At 38.1% G+C, this 14,869-nt stretch overlaps 1 protein-coding gene across 1 annotated transcript in view; it reads right to left on the bottom strand.

The window, feature by feature from the left end:
* DSCAM (DS cell adhesion molecule) overlaps positions 1 to 14,869 on the bottom strand; it is a 446,056-nt gene that overhangs the window by 106,812 nt on the left and 324,375 nt on the right. The window contains exons 12-13 of the mRNA XM_021527473.4: positions 3,779 to 3,975; positions 582 to 678 (exon numbers count right to left, since the gene is read on the bottom strand). Coding sequence (XP_021383148.3) covers positions 582 to 678; positions 3,779 to 3,975 — 294 coding nt within the window. The remainder of the gene's footprint in view (positions 1 to 581; positions 679 to 3,778; positions 3,976 to 14,869) is intronic.

Raw genomic sequence — 14,869 nt, 5'->3', positions numbered from 1 at the left:
AGTCCTGCCTGTGCCCTGCATCTCAAATATTGTCACCTCGCCAGGATTTCCTGTTTGTGCCCTGTGGGAGAGGAACCCCAGCCCCAGGCAACATGAATTCCTAGAATTTGGATTGTGCAGACTGCTCACAATTTATTTGGATTGATTAAACTTGAAATATTTTGCTTTAAGTTCCACAGTAGGTTTAACATTTCTCTAGAGATGAAGTGAGATCACTTTTGCTTTATTTCAGACCTGGGTTTGAAGCACATTAGAGGAAGAGCAACCTGTTCTTCCTCATCCTCCATATCCACAGTCCTTAGTAGTTTTAAGTATCTTTGGCAATTGTCAACTACTGTATTTAAGAAAAAAAATCAAATTAATTTGTACAGATCTAGAAGGACTCAAGCTTATCTTTTATTTTTATATAATCTTGTGATGCTGGAAAATGAAAGACTGAGAACCTTAACACAGCTCCTCATTTCTTTGACAATGAAGAACACATTTAATTAGGGATCAGAACCTCCCTCCCCTCAGCAGATTTCTACACTTCCTGTCCTACAATAGCTGTCGTTTTTTTCCTTGTGTTGTCCTCTCCCTACCTTGCACAGTGAGCTGAATTATTCCACGATCCTCCCCGTAAGAATTGATGGCGTGGCAGGAGAAGAAGCCAGAATCTTCACGCACAGTTGGCAGAATCTATGGGAGGTTGGAAAAGAGGTGATGGATTGAACAGCACGCAGAGGAAATAAACCAACAGCTTGTCTGTGGGGCACAAGAAAAATCGTGCAGACTGTTCTCCTTGGCAGCAATAAATAGATATTGCAGGTTACACACATCCAATTGCATAGGAAAGCTTCCAAAATACTGAGATTATCAAAGGCAGCAGCACCTGGGCTGAGGACACAGGCTACCAGCTCGACATGTGTAGTCAAGAGCTGGAGCTCCACCTATTCCTGCAGCTTCTCCTTAGGAGCCTTGTTTCCAGTTCCTCACAAGTTTGCCAAGTATTTAAGTGTTGGCTGAAATTTGCCATACAAAATGGTGCCTCCTGCTGCCTCCAAATTTTTCTGGCTATTTCTGAAAATAACTCAAGTGGCTGAAGTCTGCATGGAGGAAATAAAAGTTCAAACACTGGTGGTGAACCCTGTAGCGTTTAACATGGTGCCTCATAATAAAGTTTTGTGTGGTCTTTCTTTTCAATTTGTTGTTTAACAGCAAGGAAAATTATATATAATATTTGCAAACATGATCATAATGGTATTTTTCTACAGGACCACTGCTTCATTCAAGGTACAAGGAAGAAAAAAAAATTTTAAACGAGCAGATATTTGAAATACCATTTCCTTCTCATTGTTCAGTGTGCTGCTCCACAATTTATTTACTGCTCACTGTTCAAACTGTGCCCTGAAAACAGACATTCATTTTCTCACAGCATTTTCCTCTGAATTCACCCATTTCAGAAATATGAGTGAATTTATTTTCATCAACCATGGAAGAGCACTGCCACCATTTCATGTAGGGAATTAAGGAAGCAGATGTATGATAACATTTGTGGCTCCCTGACAAGTTGCCACATATTAGCTGAGCCATGGAAACTCCACGTGCTCTTAATTCCTCAGCAAAACCCAGGTGATGTGAGCACAACTCCCAGTCACCACTGGTTAAGATAAATGAATTCATTTCCCACTTGCTGCAAGGAAATTGGGGAGTTATCATCTGAGATGTGGCAACGTGTCAAGCTGTGTTCACTTGCATGTGTGGCTGAGATTGAAGACAGGGAAACAAAAATTTCCAGAGCCCAATTTGAGACATGTAGGGCCTTCCTCCTCCTCCCTCAGCAATAAATAGCTTTTCATGTGTTCATAACAGCTTCCACTGAGTTCAGCTGCAGCCAGGAGGGCTTAGTACTTCTGCAAATCAGACCCCAAGGGCTCAAGGCAAGTGCCCAAAAAACAAAGAACACACAATTATTGGCCACCTGTGAAAAGTTTGGTCTCAAAGATCAGCTTTGCACCACACAGTGCCGTTCATTACTCAACCCTAATTCAGCCCCAGCGAAAATTCAAATCCTGCCTCACTGAGGCAGGGGTCCTGCAGAAAAAATAAAAGCCGAGTACACAACTAAAGATTACATCATCATGCAAAAGCACTGAGCTCAAAACTTCAGAGACAGCCTTGATCTGCTGTTTACTGCTTTTTGGGGTGTTTTATCTCTCAGAAGTGAAAGGTCTTATATGTAACACACATGGATGTAGAACACCATTGCTATACACAACTGCTTCAGGAAACTCTCCAAGCAGGACTCAAACCATCCAAATAGAAATATTATTGTGCATCCAGGGGTTACATTATTAAAATCAACAAGAAGAATGATGGCACAGAGGCCTAGGTGTCAATACTATAACTAAATATTATTTGTATCACAAAAATACTAATAGGAATAAAGTCACACATAGAATTTTTTCTTCCTCATAGAAATCAATGACAAAAGGTCCCTCACAGAGAGCAAACCCAGAATTTTACTGGGTATCATCCAACACAGTTTTTTGCTGGTAAAGAAAGAAATCTTTCATAAGAGTTACACTAAAATTTATACAATAACCAGTCAGATAATTGGTTTCTTGGGCCTGATAAACACACTTTTTATATGTGACTGAAAATGGATAATGAAGATTTTGGAGTGAGAAAAAAGAAGAAAGATTCTTTTAGATTTCATAAAAGCACATGGAAAACACCACTTTGAATCCTGACTTTATAAAGTGGTCTCACAAGCCCCACCAAGTGAAAGGGAGGGAGAAGAGCACTTTAAAAAGGCAACATTTTTTCTCAAACTAGTTTAATGATTTTGGTGAGGGTAAGTGTGACACACATCAGAATTTGGTGCCACATATTTGCCAGAGTTTATCAGCAGTTTGGTCAAACTGATCTGAGGAAGGACAGGCATGAGCCATGCTGCTCCTGAGACAGAAAGGATGGAGGGTTGAGCCTGGCTCACTCTCTTGCTGTCTCTGGAGTGTGGGAAGAGGGAATTTTCCATTAGGGATGGATTGTAGAAGTTTCCTCTCCCTCCTCTGGCTGCCAGCTCTCCACACCATGCATGGAGCGAGTGCTGGGGCTCTGGTGTTGTCAGGCTGGCCTTGCACCTGGATCAAAACCAAACCAAGCCCACCTTTGTGGGATTCCTTAAAATCAGACGGTTTTGGGTAGGTTGCAAAAGACAGGCCTCAGAGACAGCAGGATGGTGATTAGAGCTAAGCAGTAGCTATAAGATTCATCAGCAGAAAAATTATACAAGAAGTAGAAAGAAAGGACAAATAGAAGACAAATAGAACAATGGTCTGTGTATTAACGCTTGGGTACAATAACTTCCTAAGTTGCAGAAAAGTACATCTGGTGAGATATTAGGAAGTTCTAAGCTTAATAATGGAGCTCTGTGCATTGTATCTTAAGGCTTACAAGCAAGTATTGTATTCAAAATAAGCAATCATTTTATTAACCAAAGGCACGTGTATTTATAGTGATTGGCTAGAACTACTGTCAATATGCTTTTCCTTTGTGTGATTGGTCAAAAAGCTTATAAAGTAAGTTGTAATTAAGTTCTTGGTCTGTTGCCTGGGATGTGAGCTACTGGTATCTTCCCATTGTCATAACCATGGGATGAGACCGATGCTAAAAAATAAACAGCTCGAAATCCATTCCACAGCAGTCCTGTCCCGTTCATGACTTGTATATAGCCCCTGGCCAGCAATACACCTTGACATATCTGGATGATTCGGGGGCCAATTTGTTTTCTTACCTGCAGGGTAGAAATCACTTCATCCCCAACTTCCTTGGTGGAAACCAGGTAACGGGACATTTCGGGGTTAATGATCCGGTCTTCCTTCTCCCAGCGGACTATGATGGGTTTCTCTCCATGTGCCGTGCAGCTCATCTCCTTCTTTTGGCCTTGAGTTGCCAGGGTGGTGTTTGGGTAGGAGGTTATCATAGCTGGAACTAGAAACAGACAAAACAAAACAAAACGAGGTTGTTCCACAATGAGATGAAGGGTCTGCTGATGCAAGGTTGACTTTTCAATCTGTATCTCACCAAGCTTGTCCTTATTTAACCAGATCAAAATAAATGAGAAAAGGTATTTTATTTTCATTCCTGTATTAAGAGAACTGATAGGCCTCAAAGGGAACTTAGCAGAAAGGAGCTGGAAGTGGACAATAGAGGGTGTGAATGCAAAGGAAGCCTGTCTTCATTTGTTTTGCTGCTCACAGGGCAACTTAATTTAACATTCAATATTCAACATAATTCAATATTCAATATTCACAGCACATAAAGGGACCTTAACTAATAAACGTTCAGATATGTGGACAATAAAGAACTGATAAAAATGTCTGCTTCCTTCTGATGAGCTGCTGTTCTACTTGCTGACTGTTACATGTTTTACCAGTGTGTGTGACAGTAATGATCTTTCAAAATGAGGGCTCAATTAAACCAGGAGCTGCACAAAATTAAAAGAAAGGCTCTGCACCAAGGAGCTTACAGACCATAGATGTGTTGAGTGCATAGCTGAACTATGCTGAACTGAAAGTATAATTAAACTGACAATAAAACTAGCTAGATTCGAGTTTTCATTGTACTCAGAAGGCTTTTGCATAACAGTTTAGACATACCTGTCAACTTCATTAACCATTCTTTTAAAAAAGGCTTAAATTTTAATGTTGAAAAAAGTACTCTCTTCTTAGCAAGAATAGTCTTAAACCTGAAGCATTTTCATGTTTTGGAATTAAAATTTCCTGCAAACAGGAAGAAAAAAAAAAATCCTTGGGATGTTTTATTGCAAATCCCAAACACGGCATCTTTGAAACAAGATGACCTCGTTGGTGTCCTTTGCTGTCCTTCCCTCCCCAGATGGTTTGTCCAACAGTGAATGGAACCTGGATTCCTCTAGAAAGAATCAAAGCCCACAAATCTTCCAGGCCCAGGAGAAGCTGGAAAGCCCTGGACAGCACCCAGAGCTGTTCTTTCTGAATGAATCTGTCCACTCTTCTAGAGTATATGAGGCATCAGCAATGAACCCCCTCAATAAGCTCTTGCCCTCCAGGGTAGCCCCAGTCCCTTGTTTTTATGCATGAATGGTTGCCTCTTCTTATCAGAACAACTCACTCCTTCCATCTGAGCTTCTCTGGGTCCCTGTTTTAATCAGATGACACTGGCAGAGGATCTGATTTGTGGCCTTCCCAGGCTTTCCCCTTGCATAGGTTGTGTTTGTTGCCACACAGCAGAATAAAAACCCTTATTTAAATGAATTACTTTAATTGCCAGCCCATAATGTTAATGCTTGGTGGCATGACCTTTTCACATGCCAGAGCTGTTAATGCTTGGAGATGACAATATGTCAGGATGCAGCCCTTTCTGTTCAAAGGCTTCCTGACCCAAACCAAACTGACCTGGAGATTAACAGGGCCTGTGGAGCTGTGGGTTTGAGTTACCAATGGGATCTAATTCCAGGAGGAGCTCTGAGAAAGGTCTTGTGTGAGGCAGGAGGCTCCACATGCACTAGTGATGAAGTACATCTTATTTAATTGTTTGAGTATCAGGTACTCATCAATTTTATCCCAAGAGGAGCATTTGAAGAGAAGAAATTATGCATAATCAAAATAGAAAATTAGGATGAGTCTGCTTCCATATTCCAGAGAATGGAAATAGCCTCAGTTTCATCTGATGTACGTCCAGGTACCCACAAGGAGATTACTTTCAGAAAGTTGTTTTTTTGTGGCCAGCTGCCTGTTCCTCCAAACCCAGAACAATCAGGGCTGTGCATGATCGCAGATTCATTTAGATTGGAAATTATCTCCAAGACCATGGAGGCCAAGCTGTGCCAAATCCCCACTGTGTCACCAGCCCAGAGCACTCAGTGCCATCTCCAGACCTTCCTTACACACTTCCAGGGATGGGGACTCCAAACCTCCCTGGGCAGCCCCTTCCAATGTTGGAAAACCCTTTCAGTGAAGAAATTCTTCCTGAATTTACTCCTGTAATAGTCCCATACATCCTTTTATGCATTTTGTTCAATGGGAGACCCAATTCAAAAGAGTGCCAGGCTGATAAGGAGTCCCTATTACCATCATTAATTTGTGCCACCTCCTTTCTTCCTTCCACAATGTCCCCAGCCTCCCACGTGTCCCTTCCTCTGCACATCTCTCTGCCCTCATCACAACAGGCTCCAGTCCCCCTCACCTGTCCTTCTTTCTTCCTGCTTCAGCCTCCTCAGGTTCTCACATGTCCCCTAATCCCTAGACCCTTATATTTTCCTCCACCAGCCTCATTTCCTGTCCCTAATTAAATCAGCCAACCCCCAAAGCCATCTAAAGAGTTTTCCCTACAGCTGCAGTCTTCCTTCCCATCAATATCTCCTCCTTGGAGTTTCTCTGGTGATGGTGGAAATGTTCTGAGCCCACGCAGGAGATGAGGGGTGAGGGATTTTTACCTCCCCACGAGGTACCAGAGCTCCTGTGCAGGGGAGCCCTGCCTTGGCAGATCCATCCTCCTCTGGCTTCACAAGTAGGAGCACACAGCAAAGGGGACATCTGGACTTGGACTGAAATCCCACATCCATCCAGGAGCCTGTCCCAGACACTCCTGTCTCACTTTCAGGTCCTGTGCTGGGTGACAGTGACAAACCAAGCTCCATGACTCCCTGCCTTGCTTTCAAAAACCAGAGGCTACCTTGCAAAGCTCATTTCCCCTCCTCAACAAACTTTCTTAATAAGAGCAACATAAAAACATGTAAAGAAAGATGACTTTATTCCTCAGATACAGCTTTATCCCTGCTTATCCTTCCCTTCTCCTCACATAATCTTCCACATGGATTCCTTATTGCCATAGCAATGCCTCACAGCTAAATATTTCCCCTTCCTCCAAAGCTGATTTTTTACTCTTCACAATTTATCTACAATGATCCTAAACCATAAGCTCTTCTTTTTATCTTCCTCTATGTCAAGAGTTCTGGTAACAAAGCCACATTCCCAAGGATATTTTAGGCAACATATTTCTTCATCCTCCAACTATCTTTAATCAAATTACTGATGCAAATAATGGAGATAAATATGCTGGTTCTTTACTGACAAAATAATCTAGAAAACTGTAAATAAGCAAGCTAAATCTGCACTACATATGCATGAGATATTCTCTTAGGATGCCTTAAAAATAAGTGAAGGCATTTAGAAATGTACCAAGATGATTCAGATGCCATAAATTAAGTGTGGCTGTGCCTTATATCTCTTCAAATGTGCATTATATACAAACACGAAATTATATTTATATTTATACATTTATATAAGAGAATTTTGGGAGGGAAGGGTATGTTGCTGTGCAGATTCAAGGAGTGGATATTGCCATGTTCCACAATTTTGGAGTTATTTCACCACAGGACAAAGTAAACAGTTACTGGGTTCTCCATATCTTTGTCTGAAGTCATGGGATGCTGGGCACAGTTAGAGATCTATTGGTCAAAACTGGACAAAGTAAAAGCTACAATTTATAAATCATGGCAATTTCCATTTTCAAAGTATTCATATCTCTGCCAGCAGCATTAATCCAGGAGTTTTCTCTGTCTAGAGCTGGGCTTTCGTTTGGAAAGCTGATTTATTTGCTGCTTTTCACAGGTGAACCCATTCTTTTCCCCTTTCTTCATGGCAACCGAGCAAAAAATAATTTAAAAATATTTCTAATTTTTATTATAATTTATTGAGATTATTTTTATCATATTATTATATCAAAACATTATTTATTATAGCACTGAATATTATTGCTATACTAATGCATGTCAAAATAATAGATTGCACAATGATATTAATTAGCAATTATATTTCTTGTTGCTATAATTATTGTTTTATAGTATTACCAACATCGTTAAAATCAAAGTGCAAAATTCAGTAGTCAGGATTATCCTTAACAATTGTGAAAGAGACTCAGACAAAACAAGAACTTTTCGTCATACTCTTGAAGAAAACTGAATCTTGGCTTTTTCTAAGATTCAGTAAAAATTACTTAATCTGAATTATTTTTTCTCTTCTACTGCTGAGTGTTTCATCAGGAACTGAGTCCAAATCATAATTAAAATATTTAATTACTTTGATAAAGACCAATGTCATTATCCAGATTAACAAGACTGTAGGAAACTGAGTAAAGCTTGTGAAGGGTATCAGTAACTTCTGAATACTTTTAGAATAAATCTTTATGAATTAATGGAAAACAAATATTCAAATAATTTACAAACAAATATTCAAATAGTCAGTTTGAAAAATTATGTAGAGAGCTGGGGTGGAGGGAGGTATTCTTTCTCTCTTTCAGCTCATAGGTGGGAATAGCCACATTAGAAAAAGTAAATTAAAAATCTCCCTATCTTTCAGTTTGTAATTAAACACTAAATATCCATGTATCATTAAAAAATTACCGTAAGACTAAAGTACTCAGTATTTTTAAGAATTATGATCCTTTCTAACCCAAAACCATTTTGGGATTCTGGGATTCTCCTGGTCTGAAGATCTCTGCCCTGGCAGATTGTTCTCGTATTTTCACTCCATCGCTGGATGTAACATTCGTATTCTCTGGACAGAGAGAAGAAGAGAAAACAATCTTTATCTCTGCTGCTTTGTTTTCCCCGTGTGGAATGTGGTGTGGAGATTGTTCACCTGCAGGGATGGCTGGGTTGGATTCTGGTGAAGGTTGTTTGGGGTCAGTGACCAATGGGTCCAGCTGTGGCTCGGGCTCTCAGCAGAGTCACAAGTTTGAGTTAGATAGGTAAGTAAGAAGTGAGTATGTAGAATAGGATAGCAGCTCTTTAAATAGTATATTAATGTAATATAGTATATTTTTAATAAAGCTATCCTTCAGCCTTCTGATCTGGAGCCAGACATCATCATTTCTTCCCCCATCTAGGGTTCGCTGCATTTTAACTATAAGTGGATTATGCTGGAACTAGCCAGTTTGGGGAAATACCTGTAACCATGAGAGATTCATCTTGCAAACGTTGAGAAAATGTTGAAAAAATGAATTGAATTGAAATTTGAGTTTAACATTTAAGTTGAATTCAGCTGTCCTTTCATTCTGGTCAGCCACAGCGAGAACACTTTTCTGTCCATGAAAAGTAGGATTTTTCTACCTCAAAAATTCCCTTTTCCTCCATCCTCTTTTGCTCAGGCAGAGAACGCCCATGCAAATACATTATTTATATTTAAGGGAGCCTAGCTGTCATGCTTCTATTTGTTGATATATATATTTGTAAATTTATTTTCAAATTTCATAGACTTTCAGGAGTCAGCAAGAGCTTTGCTAAAATTTGTAACTTCAGTTTTCCCTTTCTGATAAGAGACATTTGGGTTTACTTAAATAACATCTCTCTGGAATTCACATGGTGAAGAAAAGAGAATTTTAAATCAGTAGGATTTCCCAAATACGTCAATTTAAACTCATAGCTCCTTGGTGGAAGTCAAGCCTGTTCAGCAGGTGAAAATAATACTCTTAATCTTCATCCTCAGGAGATGTCCAAGATTAGGAAACAAATTCCATGTCTCAGAGGGTCAAGAAATATGTTAGCACAAAAAAAAAGAAAAATCCCATTTTTATGTATACAAGTTTTTATAGACAATAATAATGGGAATATAATTAATGACATCTTCTTTCTACCAATATTCACAAATTTTGAAAATTAACTTTATGTTTTGGACCTACTCATGTTTGTTTGTTGTGAAAACCTCCTGAGAGAGATATTCTGTTAGGATAAATATGTAAATAATTAGATTTCAATTATTTAATCATTTAATGAAGGTGATCTAAGAATAAAATATTTTATTGCTTGGAATCAGTAAAGAATTTGCTGTCCAAGCAATAAAACTCATAGATAGAAACCATTCTGGGTGAATTGTGCTAGTATTAATGTGGCACCAATTTCAAATTTTAAAAGGACAATGTTTTGAAATTAATAGCCATTGATGTTTCAGATTAGAAAAAATAATTTCAAACATGTAAACCTGAGAAATTTGAGAAGATTTGATTAATTCATATGAACGACTGAAATATTTACTCAGTTTTAGTTTCAGGAGTCTGTAGTGTATATGAAATAAACTCCAAAAATTTATTAACAAATGTATTTCTGAAAATACCTTTAAAATAAAACTGAACAAAGCAAATTACCTTCTAACCCTAACCTGCCCTAAAAGGAAGACCAGTAGCTTTTGTATACATATTTTTATGAATGAATTGCTGGACTAAAGGCAAGAGATTCACTAGATTCTATTAGCAAAATAATTTTCTGACAGAAATATATAAAAACCAGCACTGCTTTGTAAAAAGAGAGGCATTAAACACAGAAATGGCAGGTCCAATGCTTTATAAATTTGCATTTCAAATCAAATAACAAGAGACTCAGTGCTTTGTAAAAAATTCCTTAGTAGGACACCCATACAAGGTAATCTTTGGAAAAAATAACATAAAAATAAATAAAATTTATTTCTTTTTTGATTATTAAAAAAATTAAATTTAAATAAATGTATTTAAATTTTAAAGAAATATATTTAAAAATAAATAAATACTGCGTGGGAATGAATACGGATCCTGTACATCCTAAAGTAGCATTTCAGTCAGATATTCCCCTGGTGTAAATGGTATAAAACAAGTTACTTTGATTATAAATACTATTCCAACATGTGTTTCCAAGCTCTAACAGGCCTTGTTTGATGCTGAGCTGGAATAAAATGACAATGATGTGTGGAGTCCTTGGCAGCCCCACCAGTGCCTCCTGATCTGATTGAATGTGTCAGGGCAAAGGCTGTGAACATTTAGGGTTCATATCTCATTCACTCACAAGTGGTTTCAGGTCACATTAGAGGAAGAGAAGTTGATTTATTTTGCATGACAACTATGAATTTTAACCAAAAGACGCATTAATAAAATAAAAAAGGGCTGTTCTCTCAAATCACAAAGGTAATTCTTTCCTCTTCCTGAGGTCTTTTCTTGAATTAGTTCTGTGTTTGTACAGTGTAGACTGATGGCTTCAGATGATACACAGGAGACCAGCAGCTTCTGCTATTTCCTGGGTTTTCCTTTGGCTTTGACATGGTTCTGAAATGAATGTGACTTTCTCTTGCTTTGCCACGCAGCTTTAATTCCCATTTTGTCCATCTGCACTTCCCATAACCAAGGGGAAGGGAATGGGGGATGATAAGCTGACAGCTTTGTCCCCTGCAGTCAGCTGTAGTGAAAGCCTGTGGAAATTAGTTACAAACTGTGGGAACTCACAGGAGACACTGGGAAATCAGTCTCATCAAAGCTTGGCTAATTGTCAAAACAAAAATTAGTGATCAATAAACCATTATATTACCATGTATGTAATTGTGATTTATGAAGACTTAGACAAAGATCATCTTCCCATGGAAGAAATTTATGGACAATATTAATTTTACCATCATTTTCATTGTTGGGAAGACTAAAAATTAGCACCAGAAACATGTCTCCATTAATTACAAATTCCTTGGGCCACTTTCCATTCCAAATCAATTATGATCATTAATCAGCCTGTTATAAAGGCCAGGCTGGAAAGAGCAGGAATGTTAAATAGTTAAAACTAGCAATACATAATTTTAGATAACTTCTCCAATGCTTTGATCTTAAATTGAATTCAGTCTGCCATCAAGATGGCATCAAGTTTTAATGTGAAATGAGAGGGTTACTGCTATCATAATTGTAAAGCACAGTGCTCTAATTTTTGGTGACTTACTGAATGCAAATCAGTTAAAAACAGAAACTGTGGAATCCCATGGGAGAGCGTTTGTTTTTTTTTTTTGAGTTCTATTTTTTCTAGCAAGTTTTTATGCTTTAAGCTCCCTATTTGTGTCCTTTTATTAAGATCACCTGAACAGTTTACAAGTTTAAATGGAAAAAAAAAAAAAGGCAGAAAGTCACTGGAAAGCACAAGCTTTAATCAGGCTTTATTTTATGACCCAGCAGCTCCCATAAGTCTTTTAGATTTTGGAGGCTATGAAGTGACATGTGTAAATGTCCCTCCCTGGGGAAGAGAAGCAAACACTAATTGGGGTATTGACAGGTTTAAATGAAGCAGAAACACACGAAGAAACTCTGCTCCAACAAAAATGAGTATTGGGGAGCAGGGCATGCCGGGACATTAATGGTTTTCATTCACTGCTCACTCATGCAAGTAAATATACTTTTAAGCTCGGTGACCTGGGTCTATAACAGCTCAGTTCTGAGCTAAAAAGCCATGAAATGCTATCTGCTGATGTATAAGAAAGAGGGCTCTGGTAGAACCAGTCTCCTCGAGCTGTTCAGAGGGAATTATAATCTTATTTTCTCCATAGTTGCAGCTAGACCAATATCATCTGATACTGTGATGGCAGGAGCAGACTCTAATGTATTTAAATCAGCAAGACACAACTCTCTCGATATTTAGCAGCCACTTTCTATATGAGTTTATTAGCATAACCAATATAAATATATATATTTTCTGCATATGAACACTGACAAAGAGTTGTTGTTGCATTGGATGAACATTCAAAAGCATTCACTTGGGCACAGGGATCAAGCATGCTCATAAAACCCGCCAGTGATTCAACACAACTGCTCTTCAGGTGGCGAAAAATTAAGGACTATTTCTGTAGTGGACATTGAGGGGACAAAAAAAAAGGACTTCCAGATGGCCATTGGTCTTGTCCTAAAGACAACAAACACGTTCTTATTGATGATCAAAGGACCTCAGGGTGAGCTGATCAGCCTTTTGCAGCCAACCTTCAGAAGTCCAGCTTAAAGCCAAGGAAATCAAGTGCTAAAGGTTTGATCTGAAACTCCACATTCTCTTAACTAGGGAGATCCAGAATGTTAATAAATGCTACAATCCCAGGAAAGGAGATTCAATAAGGGAGAATAAGATCCTAATAAAAAGTTCTGGAGATATTTATTTTAGTTTTATCTGGTTTATCCAGTAAAAATTGTACACCTTTTTAAAGAGAACATCCTGAAATATTTTGGGAGTGGTCTGAGCACCTTGATGTGCTTGTCTCTGCAAAACCAAAACCTTAATTCTTGATCTATTTTATCTTTTTCTCTATAAGGTCTAGTTTCTACACTTACTGCTCAGCATGGCACGAGTTTCTAGAGGGAAAGCAAATTTCAATAAAAGAAAATTTCCAGAAGAATTCAGAAACATCTTGAAGGCTGTACAGCCTAGGAAAAGCTGATTAACAAATTGACAAAAAATGTTAACAATCAATTAAATTAATAATTAATAAATCAATTAAGAAATAATAAGTAAATTAATGATTATTTTTAAAATTATAATTTTTTAATACCTGTCTCATGGAAAGAGGGAATTACTAGCAAAGAGAAACAAAGAGGGCTTAGAGAAGCACAATATTTATAAAGATATAAATGTAATACTTTTTGAGATGCAACCACCCATGAATTAGAAGCAGCTCTTATAGCAAAATAAAATCAGAAAGGGAAATTTTCTCACTTTTATGAAATCTAAAATTAGAAACAATCCTCAGAATTTGTTGCGATTTTTTACATTCCTTGTTATCGTGTCTTTGCAGTGTTTTATCAAATCAGAATTCTAGGCCTTATGTGCTGAGTATTTTGGGGCTGTTTCACTGAATGGTTAATACTTCCAGACAAAAGCAGAGGCTGATAATTTGGCTCCAGTGCCCAAATGTCTGAGGCCAGAGGAAGAAAACCTGGATTATAGTTATTTTGGCTCATTCAGAGCTGCCAATGGGCTCATCCAGCTGTGAGCCAGACAACAGTTGAAAAGAAATTTTAAAGCTAAATTTTACACTGCTGATGTTGACAGTACTTTGCTGTACAGGGGCCCTAGAGATTTATCACCCCTATAACTTAGGTCAAAGTATTTTTGTGCCTGCACATACACAGGCATGTGTATGTGAGTGAATAAAAAACAGGGAAAAGCCAGTAAATATTTTCCACAAAGGCAAACAAGGAGAATAATTTTATTACCTGGGAAAAAAAAAAAAAAAGAACAAAGCAACCCTCATCATCTCCTTCCATTGACTTTCAGCATCCCTCTTTTCAATATGTTCTTAAAAAGAAATGTTTCTGTTTCTCTGGAGACCATTTTTACCCCTCAGCCAAGGAGAGGCACCATAAATACTTGTATTTGAGGCAGGAGTAAATTATAGCAATCCATCTCCTGGACAGAGTGTGGCACAGGGCTGGGGGTCACTTTCCTTCCCACGTTACAAGGAGTTCAAAGGACTTGGTTTATAATTTTTTTCCCCCTTTAAAATGTATTTCAAGGGAATAGAAACTCCCATTACCTTTTCCACACGCCCAAAAGCAGAGGCCAAAATGGCACTGCTGATAATGTAACCACCCGAAAAAGAAGAAGAAAGTCGTGTTTCCAAGCAGGGTTTGACATATTGTAGATGACAGATGCTGAGTGTGATAAATGAAGCAGCTGGTTACAAGGGCAATATGAAAATGCTTCTTTGAATTTTTTTTTTAAATCAGGTTGTCAAATGTTTCTTTGTTAATCAGATCCTTGAAACACACAAACACAAAATCTGTGCTTAGATCTAAACTTTGTACCTAAATTATTAAATTATCTTCATTTGGCCTTAGGAAATACAGGAGGGCTCATTTGGTCATTCTGGGTTTTGTTTTTTGAGTGTTTTAAATTATATTTCATTATATAAAGAATAATCACAAAGGTATAGTGTGAGTTTATACACTGTATAACTGCCTCATTAGGCACATCACCAAGGGGATTTTAAGTTTTATTGCTTCTTCAATGATACATTTTAGAGTTTCTTGTAAGTTGGTAGAAAGGTTTTTAGAACCACTTCTGCTGCGGCTTTGGACTGTAAGT

Source organism: Lonchura striata, chromosome 1, assembly GCF_050655825.1.
Source record: "Lonchura striata isolate lonStrDom1 chromosome 1, ASM5065582v1, whole genome shotgun sequence".
NCBI lineage: Eukaryota > Metazoa > Chordata > Aves > Passeriformes > Estrildidae > Lonchura > Lonchura striata.
Note: the sequence above shows the minus strand (reverse complement) of the source record. Positions and strands in the feature narration are given on the sequence as shown.